Genomic DNA, 13,809 nt, shown 5'->3' with positions numbered 1-13,809 from the left:
TTTAGCACCGCTGCCTCACAGCATGAGGGACTCAGGTTCGATTCCTGGCTTGGGTCACTATTTGCGCAGAGACTGCACATTCTCCCTGTGTCTGTGTGGGTTTCCTCCGGGTACTCTGGTTTCCTCACACAGTCCAAAGATGTGTGGGTTAGGTTGATTGGCGATGATAAATTGATCCTAGTTTCAGGGGCATTAGCAGGGTAAATATGTGGAGTTACAAGGAGAAGGTGGGATTGGTGTCAGTGCAGGCTTGGTGGGCTGAATGGCCTTCTCCTGCACTGTAGGAATTCTATGATTACACGAAAAAGATGGCTACTGCACCATTAAGAAACTGCACTTGTTCAGTATGTACTTCCACAGATTAAGCATTGTATTCCTAGGTTTGAAAGGTTTTCTTTTTGTTTTGCAGGTGATGAGTTCATAGTGAAGCTGCCTATTCCCCGGCCCAGCAACAAGCATTACAGTTTGATCATTCTAAGGAAACATGCATCTCACACCAACTCTGGAACGCAACAGTATCAAAGGAAGCCAAACAAAGGCTGATACTTGAGTTCAGTTTAATCTTTCACTTTTTAATTTTAGTTTGGTTAGATTGGCCAATAGGGAGGAATTGAATTGACGGACAGGCAGAGACTTTTTTTTTTACGAAGCTGAGTAACTTGTGCAGCTTTCTGCATATGAAAAAATCTTACACTACAACTATTCAAAAACAAGTTCATGAAATGACAGTAGCTTTTCACAAGCTAATAGGAGAGTAACCCATTACTTCCACCAGAGCTATATTCAGCAAGGTGGCTTCAGGGCAGCAGACGCCAGATTCTAATACTATTCAACCCCATGCGTATCATGCAATGCAGCGACCATACCAGATGTCACTTACGTTTTGATGTTTTCATGGTAAATCTTCGTATCAGATGGCTGGTTGTAAAGTGGCTAAAAAGATAGAGATCAGTTGATTATGTAAATATATTAGTGAACATTTAATGAAAAGAAAATCAAAACAAAGTAATTTCTAGCCTTATAATCTTGGAATAAAAACCAAGAAATTGTTTCCAACCTGTCTTATTCATTATATAGACAGACTCATTTGCAAACACTGTCAAAAATTCATGTTATGGCTTTTATTGGGAAAAAATAAACTCACCTTCTCTGGAAGTCCATATCTAACCGCAATCTACTCACCACAAAGTGTTCAGTCGTGGGTTTACTTAGTTTTATTTGCAAATAAAGGAAATTATGCCAGAATTGGTGACTGTTTATCTACAGACAGATCCAGCAAGCTCCAACAGATAGAAGCTCTGGCATTCACGGCCCTGTGCTAAACTATCTGACCTATCTTATGTTATGCCACGGGCCCTCCAAGACATTACTAATGTGTGGAGTATCAGATGACATTGCTCATTTCCCAAAGTAATGCTCCATCCTTGGAACTCTTCACAAGTCTCTGCAGTATCTCTATACTCCACAAAACTGGTTACTAAAGAGCTACTACATCAAGACATACCCTTGAATCCACCACGCAGCATCCAAAATTCCTTTGTAGAAAAATTTCACGTGGCAAAGAGTAGCAACTTACACAGCTCCTAAAAAGGCAAAGAGGTTTACAGCATGGAAACAGGCCCTTTGGCCCAAATTGTCCATGCCGCCCTATTTTAAAACCCCTAAGCTAGTCACAACTGCCTGCTTGGCCCATATCCCTCGATACCCATTTTATCCATGTAACTGTCTGAATGCTTTTTAAAAGACAAAATTGTACCCACTTCTGCTACTACCTCAGGCTGTTTGTTCCAGACACTCAGCACCTGTGTGAAACAATTACCGCGCTGGATCCTTTTGTATCTCTCCCCTCTCACCTTAAACTTATGCCCTCTAGTTTTAGACTCCCCTACCTTTGGGAAAAGATTTACACTATCTAACTGATCTATGCCCATCATTATTTTATAGACCTCTATAAGGTCACCCTCAGCCTCCTAAGCTCCAGAGAAAAAAGTCCCAGTCTATCCAGCCTCTCCTTATAACTCAATCCATAAAGTCCCAGTACCATCCTAGTAAGTCTCTTCTGCACTCTTTCTAGTTTAATAATATCCTTTCTATAATAGGTTGAACAGAACTGCACACAGCATTCCAAGTATGGCCTTACCAATGTCTTATACAACTTCAACAAGACATTTCAACTCCTGTATTCAATATTAGAACATAGAACTCTACAGCACAAACAGGCCCTTTGCCCCACAAGTTGCGCCGATCATATCCCAACCTACCAAGCCTATCTATAACCCTCATTCCCATTAAATCCCATGTACTCATCCAGAAGTCTCTTAAAAGACCCCAGCGAGTTCGCCTCCACCACCACCACCGACGGCAGCTGCTTCCACTCATTCACCACCCTCTGAGTGAAAAACTTACCCCTGACATCTCCTCTGTACCTACTACACAGCACCTTAAACCTGTGTCCTCTCGTAGCGACCATTTCAGCCCTGGGAAATAGCCTCCGAGAATCCACCCTATCTATACCTCTCAACATCTTATAAACCTCTATCAGGTCACCTCTCATCCTTCGTCTCTCCAGGGAGAAAAGACTGAGCTCCCGCAACCTATCCTCATAAGGCATGCCACTCAATCCAGGCAACATCCTTGTAAATCCCCTCTGCACCCTTTCAATAGCTTCCACATCCTTCTTGTACTGAAGCGACCAGAACGGCACACAATACTCCAAGTGGGGTCTGACAAGGGTCTTATAAAGTTGCTACATTATCTCCTGACTCCTAAACTCAATCCCTCGATTAATGAAGGCTAGTACACCATATGCCTTCCTGACCACATCCTCCACCTGCGACGCCGATTTAAAAGTCCTATGGACCTGGACCCCAAGGTCCCTCTGATCCTCTACACTGCTAAGAGTCCTACCCTTGATAACATACTCCTTCATCCCATTGGACCTGCCAAAATGGACCACTACACATTTATCCGGGTGGAAGTCCATCTGTCACTTCTCCTCCCAGTCTTGCATCCTATCTATGTCCCGCTGCAACTTCTGACATCCCTCCAGACCATCCACAACACCAACAACCTTCGTGTCGTCGGCAAACTTACCAACCCATCCCTCCACTTCCTCATCCAGGTCATTTATGAAAATGACAAACAGCAAGGGTCCTAGAACAGATCCCTGGGGCACTCCACTGGTGACCGACCTCCATGCAGAAAAAATATTCTGACCAATGAAACCAAGCACGCTGAATGCCTTCTTCACCACTCTGTCCACCTATGACTCCGCTTTCAAGGAGCTATGAACATGTACCCCTAGATCTCTTTGCTCTGTAACTCTCCCCAATGCCCTAGCATTAACTGATCCTGATGGTTAAACTTTAAAAAAAATTTTGAAACCAGAAGTCAAAACCTCAGGAAAATCTTTGGAGGAAGCTTAACGACTTAACTTAACTCTTGACCATCATATTAGATATACACAGGAACAGTCAGCTGAATAGAAAGTGAAGTGCATTAACAGCTTAGTGCCATTTATGCAATCAGCTAAAGTGATTACATGATGTGCTACGTACCCTGTTCAGATGACAGGAAATCCAATTTTACAGATAACTTGACACAGATTGTTACATTAAAAGGTTTGGAAAAATATCCAAAATTAAAAGCCTTTAAAAAGAAAAGTCGATGCAAACGTTTAATTGAGTTTTGGGTAAATGACAGTGAACCAGTTATTCACAGAATTGGGAATGACCAAGAAATTTAGCTTCAATCAACCACTTAGAAAACTCTGGTTATGTGTAATCGCTGTTTTGCAATGAGGTCTAAAAAACTCTATATAAGTTGCTTTTTCAGAGAATTGATACAAACTCGATGGGCTGAATAGTCTCCTTCTGCGCTGTTGGGATTCCACGGTGCTAATGTCCTAAGGATAACAGTTTGATGACTGTTAACAGGATAACAGTTTGATGACTGTTAACAGGATAACAGGAAAAGTATAACAGGATACATTACTGCATCCTTTGTTTCATGTTCAACTGGTGCGACGACAATAATCTCTCTTTCAATGTCAACAAAATGAAGGAGATGGTCATCAACTTCAAGAAGCGTAGTGGAGGCATGCCCCAACAACATCAAGGGGATGAAGCAGAAATGGTCGAGAGCTTCAAGTTTTTAAATGTCCAGATCACCAATACCTGTCCTGGTCCCTCCTTGCAGATGTTATAGTTAAGAAAGCCCACCAACGCCTCTACTTTCTCAGGAGACTAAGGAAATTTGAAGTTTGCTACAACTCTCAGCAACTTCTACAGATGCACAATAGGAAGCGTTCTTTCCGGTTATATCACAGCTTGGTTTGGCTCCTGTTCTGTCCAAGACCGCAAGAAATTACAAAGGGTCGTAAACAAAGCCCAGTCCATCACACAATCCAGTCTCCCAATCATTGACACGGTCTAGACTTCCTGCTACCTCAGAAGAGCAGTAAGAAGTCTTACAACACCAGGTTAAAGTACAACAGGTTTATCTGGGAGCAAAAGCCACCAGCTTTCAGAGCACTGCCCCTTCATCAGGTGAGTGGGAGTGCTATTCACAAACAGGGCATATAAAGACACAAACTCAATTTACAAAATAATGGTTGGAATGCAAGTCTTTACAGGTAATCAAGTCTTAAAGGTACAGAAAATGTGAGTGGAGAAAGGGTTAAGCACGGGTTAAAGAAATCTGTATGTCTCCAGCTAGGACAGTTTGTCCTGAAGAGTGGCATAATTAAGGACCCCACGCACCCTGGACATTCTCTCCTCCACCTTCTTCTGTCGAGAAAAGATACAAAATCTGAGGTCACATACCAACCGACTCAAAAACAGCTTCTTCCTTGCTGCCATTAGACTTTTGAATGGACCTACCTCGTCTAAGTTGATCTAAGAACATAAGAACTAGGAGCAGGAGTAGGCCATCTAGCCCTTCGAGCCTGCCCCGCCATTCAATAAGATCATGGCTGATCTGTCGTGGCTCAGTTCCACTTTCCCGCCCTCTCCCCATAACCCTTAATCCCCTCTCTTATCAAAAACCCATCAACCTGCGTCTTAAAAATATTTAGCGAGGCAGCCTCCACCACTTCAACGGGCAGAGAATTCCAGAGATTCACCACCCTTTGAGTGAAGAAGTTCCTCCTCAACTCTGTTCTAAACCGCCCCCCCTTTATCTTGAGGCTGTGCCCCCTAGTCCTACTGTCTTTTTTGAGCGGGAAGAGTCTCTCCACCTCTATCCTATCCATCCCATTCATCATCTTATACGTCTCAATGAGATCTCCCCTCATTCTTCTAAACTCTAACGAGTACAAGCCTAATTTATTCAGCCTCTCCTCATAGCTGAACCCCCTCAACTCCGGTATCAGCCTAGTAAACCTCCTCTGCACTCCCTCCAAGGCCAAAATATCTTTGCACAGGTGCGACGCCCAAAACTGCACACAGTACTCCAGCTGCGGCCTCACCAATGCCCTATACAGCTGCAGCAAGACCTCCCTACTTTTATATTCAATCCCCCTCGCTATGAAGGCCAGCATCCCATTCGCCTTCCTGACCACATGCTGCACCTGCAAGCTGGGTTTTTGCGACTCATGCACAAGGACCCCGAGGTCCCTCTGCACCGTCGCCTGCTGCAGTTTTTCGCCACGTAAGTAATAGTCCTTCCTGCCATTATTCCTACCAAAGTGGACCACCTCACACTTTCTCTATACTCTAGCTATGATTGAGTTACCACATTCTGCACTGTTTCCTTTCCTTCTCTATGAACGGTATGCTTTGTCTGTATAGCGTGCAGGAAACAATATCTTTCACTGTATACTAATACATGTAACAATAATAAATCAAATCAAATCATGCAGCAAAAGCGAGTCGAGGATTGTGTGACCTATTCTGAAGTTAGAATGATTTGGCAGAGAAGGCCATCATTTGGCCAATCCAACTTGCCATGGTCCAAAACTGCTCTGAAAGCTTCACATGAGCACCTGACTCCTTTCTCATTTCTTTTCCCAATCCTAACCTCTTCCTTGCCAATTTTCTCCAATTCTCCCACAAAAACAACTCTTTTCTGAGGTATTTCATGGTCACTGCGTACCTTCTGTTATCATTCACCATCAAATAGTGGGCACAAACATGATATTCAACTCTAGAAGCATCACAACCAGACCAATCCTATCTTCCCTTGATAGAACACACTTGCGTTGTCTAGCAAATTTCTAGATATTGAATCACGAGTAGAAACCATAGGCAACTTTTCCTTGTTCTTGCTGAGGCACTGTGGTCTGTTCTACCACTCCCCCCGCCACTGAGATCAGTTAACTCAACAGGGGCAAAAGAGCAAGCCTGCTTACAAATTCATAATTCAGAGCCAACAATTCATTCAAGGCCCATTCGATTCCCATGTTAATAGTTTAATTACCTACCAAGAAACAGTTTTTGATTACTGTAGGATTTTTGGAAAAAGAACAGAAGTAATAGCATTAGCTGAAGGATGATGGGAAGAGGCTTGTATGAAGCATAAACATCAGCATGAATCTGTTAGGCTGAATTGCCAGTTTCTGTATGGCCAATTCTATGCACTTTTATGTGATAATTTTGCAAACTGCTTCTAATATAAGCAACCCCAAAGTCGGAGCAGCATCTATCAGCATTCTACTTGAGTCATTATGAAACAGACCTGTACCAGTCATTACTGTATCCCAGTGTTACACAGTATCAATCTTGTCCCCACCAGCAGCATACAGTGTCCTCTACAGTGTCAGTGCACCAGTACCATGCCCAATGCCATATGCAATTTTGGTCTCCATAGTAAAGGAAGGATATACTTGCACTGCATGCCGTACGATTGGTTTCTGGGATGAAAAGATTATTCCAATGACAGGATGAGTAAATTGGGTCTATATTTTCCAGAGTTTAGAATAAGGAGAGGTGATCGAATTGAAACAAGTATGATTCTGAGGGGCTTGACAGGGTAGACTCTGAGGTTGGTTCCCTTGGAGGGGAATCTAGAACACTAGGGCACAACCTTGAGAGAAGATGCCAATCGTTTAGGACTAAGATGAGGAGAAATTTCTTGACTCAAAGGGCTGTGAATATTTGGAATTCTCTGCCCCGGAGGGTTGCAGATGCCCCATCGTTGAAAATATTTAATGCTGAGACAGACAGGTTTGTCTCAGGCAATCAAGGCAAATGGTGAGCATGCAAGAAAGTGAAGTTGAAGTCAAAGATCTGCCATGATTACAATGAATGGTGGAGAAGGTTCAACAAGTCATACAGTCTATTTCTTATAGTCTGTTCATAGCTCTAAATATTCAGTGGAGACAAGAGGCCTCGCTTTGTTAATGATTTCTTTGCTTCAAGAGGTACAAATATAAAATTTCCATGTCCCAAATTAAACTGATTGAGACACAGAACTAGCACAAGAATCTGGCATCACTGCTGATTATGTATCATGATGTGGATATGCCGGCGTTGGACTGGGGTAAACACAGTAAAAAGTCTGACAACACCAGGTTTAAGTCCAACTGATTTATTTGATAGTAAACTCCAAATTTAGAAAACTCCAAATTTACTATCAAATAAATCGGTTGGACTTAAACCTGGTGTTGTCAGACTTTTTACTGTGATTATGTATCAACCAGTCCATATTGTATATTCAGTGCTCAGGTCAAGTTATGATTTGAGTTGTGTGGTGCTGGACACAAAGCCACTTCTGAGCATTTCAGAATACGACTTGATGTGGTTGATGCTGCAGAATATTAATGATGGAATCATCATCAGTGAGTATCGCATCATTATAACCAGTTAGCCATAATACGGCATTAATAGCCTACTACAGAATCACTGAAATCTCAAAGTATGCAAAAATAAGAATGTTCCACGTTAAATGGATGAATGATACTAGTACGTACACTTACCAGCTCCACTCTTGGACCCAGACCTTCAAGTATTTTGTGAGCTTCCTCTGCTTTTTTCTGTTAATAAGAATAATTATTTACAGAAGCATCCTGCCATTACAACATTTAAGTATTTCATTTCTTGAGTTATGTTATGCATTTTTTTTTGCAACTGGCCAGGTTTTATTCCCCCATTTCCAGCACAACAAAGTAGATTTTTCTAAGTATACCTGTGCTCACAAGTGGAAGCAGGGCACCAGTTGACACTGAAAACAGATGATAAACAAAAGCAAGACTCGCAGATTAGTAGTGTCCTCAAGGTGATCAATCAAGATGCGTTCAGCTTCTGGACATGACGTTTCATCTGTCCCTGGGTCTATTTTAGCACAAGTCAAGGCCAATTCAGCCTCCAGGTGCACAACACTTGCTATAGAACCATTCAATGAAGTACTCACTCCCAGCACAGCTATCGTTAACTGTTCTCCTCCATTAATTTCTGTTGTTCTGCAGAGGGATAGGGAATACCTACATCACATTTTCTAATCACACTGGATGCAAGTTCAGAAGTCCTTCAAGTTACATTGCCTATAAATATGATTCAGGACATTGGGTAATCACAGAGACACCTTAAGAGTTTTCTGGGTAAATACTGATGCAGCTTAGACTAGAACAGAGTTCACTGCCACAAACTGCTGAGCTCACAGAGCCCTTCTTCATGTTAGATATGGAGGAAGAAACAGAAAAAAAGAATATAGCCACACATAGTAATTAATTATCTACTAACTCTTTGCAGCAGTGAGATTTGCCTGGATAAACTGGCACACTCTCTTATCCTTCCTGCCAACTGAATTTGGATGTCTCAAATGCACTGTGTACTTCACTGTTTCTGTGTTACTCAGCAGTGTGGCTTTAAGCCCATGTGCATTTTTAAAACTGCTGGAACAAGGCTGCCCTTATTTAGCAGACTGAATTCAAAAAAGCTCCATGAGAAAACTAACTGAAGAGGGCATGGCATATTACACTAAAGACTAATTATCTTAGTGGACATGAGAAGTAACAACACACTGCCATGTCTCTTATTCACGATTACATGACCACAATAACCTACAGTAACCTTGGCCTGTTAACATTATGGATAGTCATCTGACATTTTCCACCAGATCTCCACCAGTTTCCAAATAACACAAACAAATCTCTCACAAAACCATCAACTTAGAGGGCTGGTTATTTCTTTAGACGAGAAATAATGAAAAATCCTTGATGTTTTATTCCTTACCCTGTTCTCATCATAGATAATCTGGACGATACTGCGATGTTTTGGTTCCACTGGAGGAGGAGAGACTGGTTTCTCAGGCTCTGGAGGTTTTGCTGCTTCCTCTTCAAGTTGTTGCTAAGAGGCAGCATGAGAACAGAGACAGCATTTCTTGCCAATATATACAAGCTTTGAATCACAAATCTCAGATTTTGTTCTAAATTCATCTATTTTAATAAACGTTGCACTATCTGACTTTACTTGCTACCGGTCAGCACTAGAGGAATCACAGGCTCAAAAACCCCATCAAAACTCAACTCCGCAAATACGATCATTTGTGTAGAATGATTAATGCATCAAGCAGAGGCATATAATGAAAGACTGATTATCTCCATCATGGATTATTCCAACAATCTACGTCCTCTACTTTCCATACTTCATCTCATTGAAACTTCTGCTGCCCACAGCCTAATGTGCATCAGGTCCTGCTCACCCACCACTTACTACCATTGTTGGCCTACAGTGGCTCCTCGCACCCAAAATTCACATATTTGTACTTATACCTCATGGTTACGGCCCTCCCTGTAACTATAATCTGTTCCAGCTGAGATTCCTACTTCTGATCACTATCCAGTGGCTCTTGGGGGAAATGCTCAGCTCAATGCCGGGTTCAAGCTCAGTAAGAAGTCTCACAACACCAGATTAAAGTCCAACAGGTTTATTTGATAGCATGAGCTGCCCCCTCATCAGGTCAAGCTCAGCGATAATATCTCCAACAATTAATTTCTTACAGGATCTGAATGTCTTGGGTCACATGAAGAATTACCATAAAAATAAACTAAGCAAATTACTGGAAGGCTGTGATACCTAGAGAACAGTAATTTGAAAAAGGTCATAGGAGAGAAAACAGATGATCAAAATGAAGGAAACATAATGAGATTTGAAAAGTGTGACAGTGTGAAAGTTGCTCCAGCATGCTAATGTCCCAGGTAAAGGCAGCAAAGAGGATCTTTCGCAAAGGAAAAGCAGGAATGGGGAGAGTACAAAAGAACAAAACGTAAAAGGTTCAAAGAAAACCAATCTTCAACATTTAGTCGGCTTTTGTTGAAATTTAGGAAACTACATGAGACAATTCATCTTATTTGTTGAGGAACCAAGTCGAATGCTGATCTGCATTCCTCAACCCCTGAGCCCTGGAGACATTAGAAATCTCATCACAAACTGTTATCTGCTCACTTTGGAACTTCTGCCAAATAAAAATAAGGTCAAATTCTGCTTCACCAGAAATAAATCATTTAAATTCAATATTGCTGTTGCTAGAGATCACAGACCTTGGTCAGGAAGGAACAGAGATAAGACAAATTTCAGAATTTATCTTTAATCATCTGGAACCATTAATTCAATCAACAGATTAGCGTGGATCTAAGCTCCAGGTTGCCTGTTGTTACCGGACACAAGATTCACAGTTTTAGAATATAAGGCTAGCAATGCACAGTGGCTTTAAACGTCAGCGTTCAAATTTTGCAGTTGATGCCAATGCAGTTTAGGGGACAAATCACAAGTGTCTTCACTGTTCATGCGGCAGGATGCATTTTCCCTTTGCAAGGAAGAGGCTGAGAGACAATCCTTCTAACCCGTCTCTCAGAAAATCACCAACCCACAAGCAGCCAAAAATGTTTGCTACTATTAGTAAATGCATGAATGGCATCTGCAATAATGAGGCAACAAATCAAGCAGGGCTACGGAAGATGCAATGTTGGCTATTTGGGGCAGCTGTTCTCCATACCCACCCATCGTAACATCTTGTCAAATAAGATTTGCATGAAGTGAAAGATGCCAAAATTCCAAAGAGCAGAATCCCATCCCCACTGCAGAACCTCCCCAGATTTGGGTTATATCCTCTTCTGTTATGAATACATGGGAAAGACAACTTCTTGTTGAAGATTAGGAAACTACATGACACAATTCATCATATTTGTTGAGGAACCAAGGTGAATAGACAAGGCCCATACAAAACGCATAACCAATGCTAGAATGAGGAGAAAAGACAGTATTTATGAGAATTAGAAAATGGAACAGGACTATTGCTGGGTCTGTTTGTGCTACACTTGGCATAAGAACATAAGAAATAGGAGCAAGAGTAGGCCATCTAGCCCTTCGAGCCTGCCCCGCCATTCAATAAGATCATGGCTGATCTGTCGTGGCTCAGTTCCACTTTCCCGCCCTCTCCCCATAACCCTTAATCCCTTCTCTCATCAAAAACCCATCAACCCGCATCTTAAAAATATTTAGCGAGGCAGCCTCCACCACTTCAACGGGCAGAGAATTCCAGAGATTCACCACCCTTTGAGTGAAGAAGTTCCTCCTCAACTCTGTTCTAAACCGCCCCCTCTTTATCTTGAGGCTGTGCCCCCTAGTCCTACTGTCTTTTTTGAGCGGGAAGAGTCTCTCCACCTCTATCCTATCCATCCCATTCATCATCTTATACGTCTCAATGAGATCTCCCCTCATTCTTCTAAACTCTAACGAGTACAAGCCTAATTTATTCAGCCTCTCCTCTTAGCTCAACCCCCTCAACTCCGGTATCAGCCTAGTAAACTTCCTCTGCACTCCCTCCAAGGCCAAAATATCTTTGCGCAGGTGCGGCGCCCAAAACTGCACACAGTACTCCAGCTGCGGCCTCACCAATGCCCTATACAGCTGCAGCAAGACCTCCCTACTTTTATATTCAATCCCCCTCGCTATGAAGGCCAGCGTCCCATTCGCCTTCCTGACCACATGCTGCACCTGCAAGCTGGGTTTTTGCGACTCATGCACAAGGACCCCGAGGTCCCTCTGCACATAATATCACTGTGTTTATGAATGTACAGATCAATAGTTTCAATCACAGGGTTTCCAGCAAAGTCTGCTCCACAACCTTGTATCAATAAAAGCCAAAATCATGGCAACTTGCAGTACTAAATCAAAAAGGAATAAAGTAATCCTTCAGTTGTTTTTATCAACCATCCAGTGATTACACTTCTGCAGGTTAATGGGCACCTGAAATGTCCTTTCCTCTGAACCCATTTTCTAAAAAATGGATACAGACTGTGGGAACTGCTTCAAAGGGTAAATCAAGTATGGAAAGTGAAGGAGTGAAAGACAAGCCTCAAGGGTCATCCATGGCTCAGTTGGCAGTATATTCACCTTTGAGTCAGAAGGTTGTAGGTTCAGGTTTCATTCCAGGATCAGAGAAAATTCAAGGCTGAAAAGGTACCGTATGATAAGTTGTTGCATAAAGTTAAGTCTCATGGGAACCCGGTTGAGGTAGCCAAATGGATACAAAATTGGCTTGATGACAGAAGAAACAGGGTGGTTGTAGAGGGTTGTTTTGCAAACTGGAGGCCTGTGACCAGCGGTGTGCTTCAGGGATCAGTGCTGGGTCCACTGTTGTTTGTCATTTATATTAATGATTTGGATGAGAATTTATGGAGCATGGTTAGCAAGTTTACAGACGACACCAAGATTGGTGGCATAGTGGACAGTGAAGAAGGTTATCTTGGATTGCAACAGGATCTTGATCAATTGAGCCAGTGGGCCGATGAATGGCAGATGGAGTTTAATTTAGATAAACGTGAGGTGATGCATTTTGGTAGGTTGAATCGGGACAAGATCTACTCAGTTAATGTTAGGACGTTGGGGAGAGTTTTGGAAAAAAAAATCTAGGGGTAAAGGTTCATAACTCCTTGAAAGTGGAGTCACAGGTGGGCAGGGTGGAGAAGGCATTGGGCATGCTTGGTTTCATTGGTCAGAACAATGAATATAGGAGTTGGGATGCCTTGTTGAAGTTGTATAAGGCATTGGTAAGGACACACTTGGAATGCTGTGTACAGTTCTGTCACCCTATTATAGAAAGGATATTATTAAACTAGAAAGAGTGCAGAAAAGATTTACTTGAATGTTACTGGCACTTGATGGCTTGAGTTATAAGGAGAGGCTGGATAGACTGGGACTTTTCTCTTGCTGCGCGGGAGGCTTAGGGATGACCTTATAGAGGTCTATAAAATAACGAAGGGGCGTAGATCAGCTAAACAGTCAATATCTTTTCCCAAAGGTAGGGGAGTCAAAAACTAGATGGTATAGGTTTACGGTGAGAGGGGAGAGATACAAAAGGGTCCAGAGGGGCAATGTTTTTCACATGGAGGGTGGTGAGTGTCTAGAATGAGCTGCCAGAGGCAGTAGTAGAAGAGGTGCAATTTTGTCTTTCATAAAGCATTTAAACAGTTGTATGGGTAATATGGATTTAGGGGATATGGACCAAATGCAGGCAATTGTGACTAGCTTAGTGGTAAAAACTTGGCAGCATGGATAAGTTGGACCAAAGGGCCTGTTTCCAAGCTGTAAATCTCTATGACACTGACATTCTGGCACAGTACTGAGGCAGCACATGCACTGGGAGGAACATAGGACATAGAACATTACAGCGCAGTACAGGCCCTTTGGCCCTTGATGTTGCGCCGACCTGTGAAACCAATCTAAAGCCCAAGTAACCTACACTATTCCATTATCATCCACATGTTTATCCAATGACCATTTAAATGCTCTTAATGTTAGGGAACCCACTACTGTTGCAGGCAGGGCATTCCACACTCTTATCACTTTGAGTAAAGAACCTACCTCTCTC

The 13,809-nt window shown here is 42.4% G+C and overlaps 1 protein-coding gene across 11 annotated transcripts in view; it reads right to left on the bottom strand.

Moving 5' to 3' along the window:
* Window positions 1–13,809, bottom strand: part of ncor1 (nuclear receptor corepressor 1) — a 345,530-nt gene that overhangs the window by 246,181 nt on the left and 85,540 nt on the right. For all 11 annotated transcript variants that reach the window (XM_080211013.1, XM_080211017.1, XM_080211019.1 and 8 more), the window contains exons 6-8: window positions 9,171–9,284; window positions 7,916–7,972; window positions 881–933 (exon numbers count right to left, since the gene is read on the bottom strand). In XM_080211013.1, the coding sequence (XP_080067139.1) occupies window positions 881–933; window positions 7,916–7,972; window positions 9,171–9,284 (224 nt within the window). The remainder of the gene's footprint in view (window positions 1–880; window positions 934–7,915; window positions 7,973–9,170; window positions 9,285–13,809) is intronic.

This window comes from Carcharhinus amblyrhynchos, chromosome 23, assembly GCF_965287045.1.
Source record: "Carcharhinus amblyrhynchos chromosome 23, sCarAmb.v2.hapA, whole genome shotgun sequence".
Taxonomy (NCBI): domain Eukaryota; kingdom Metazoa; phylum Chordata; class Chondrichthyes; order Carcharhiniformes; family Carcharhinidae; genus Carcharhinus; species Carcharhinus amblyrhynchos.
This window is presented reverse-complemented; position numbering and strand designations above follow the sequence as displayed.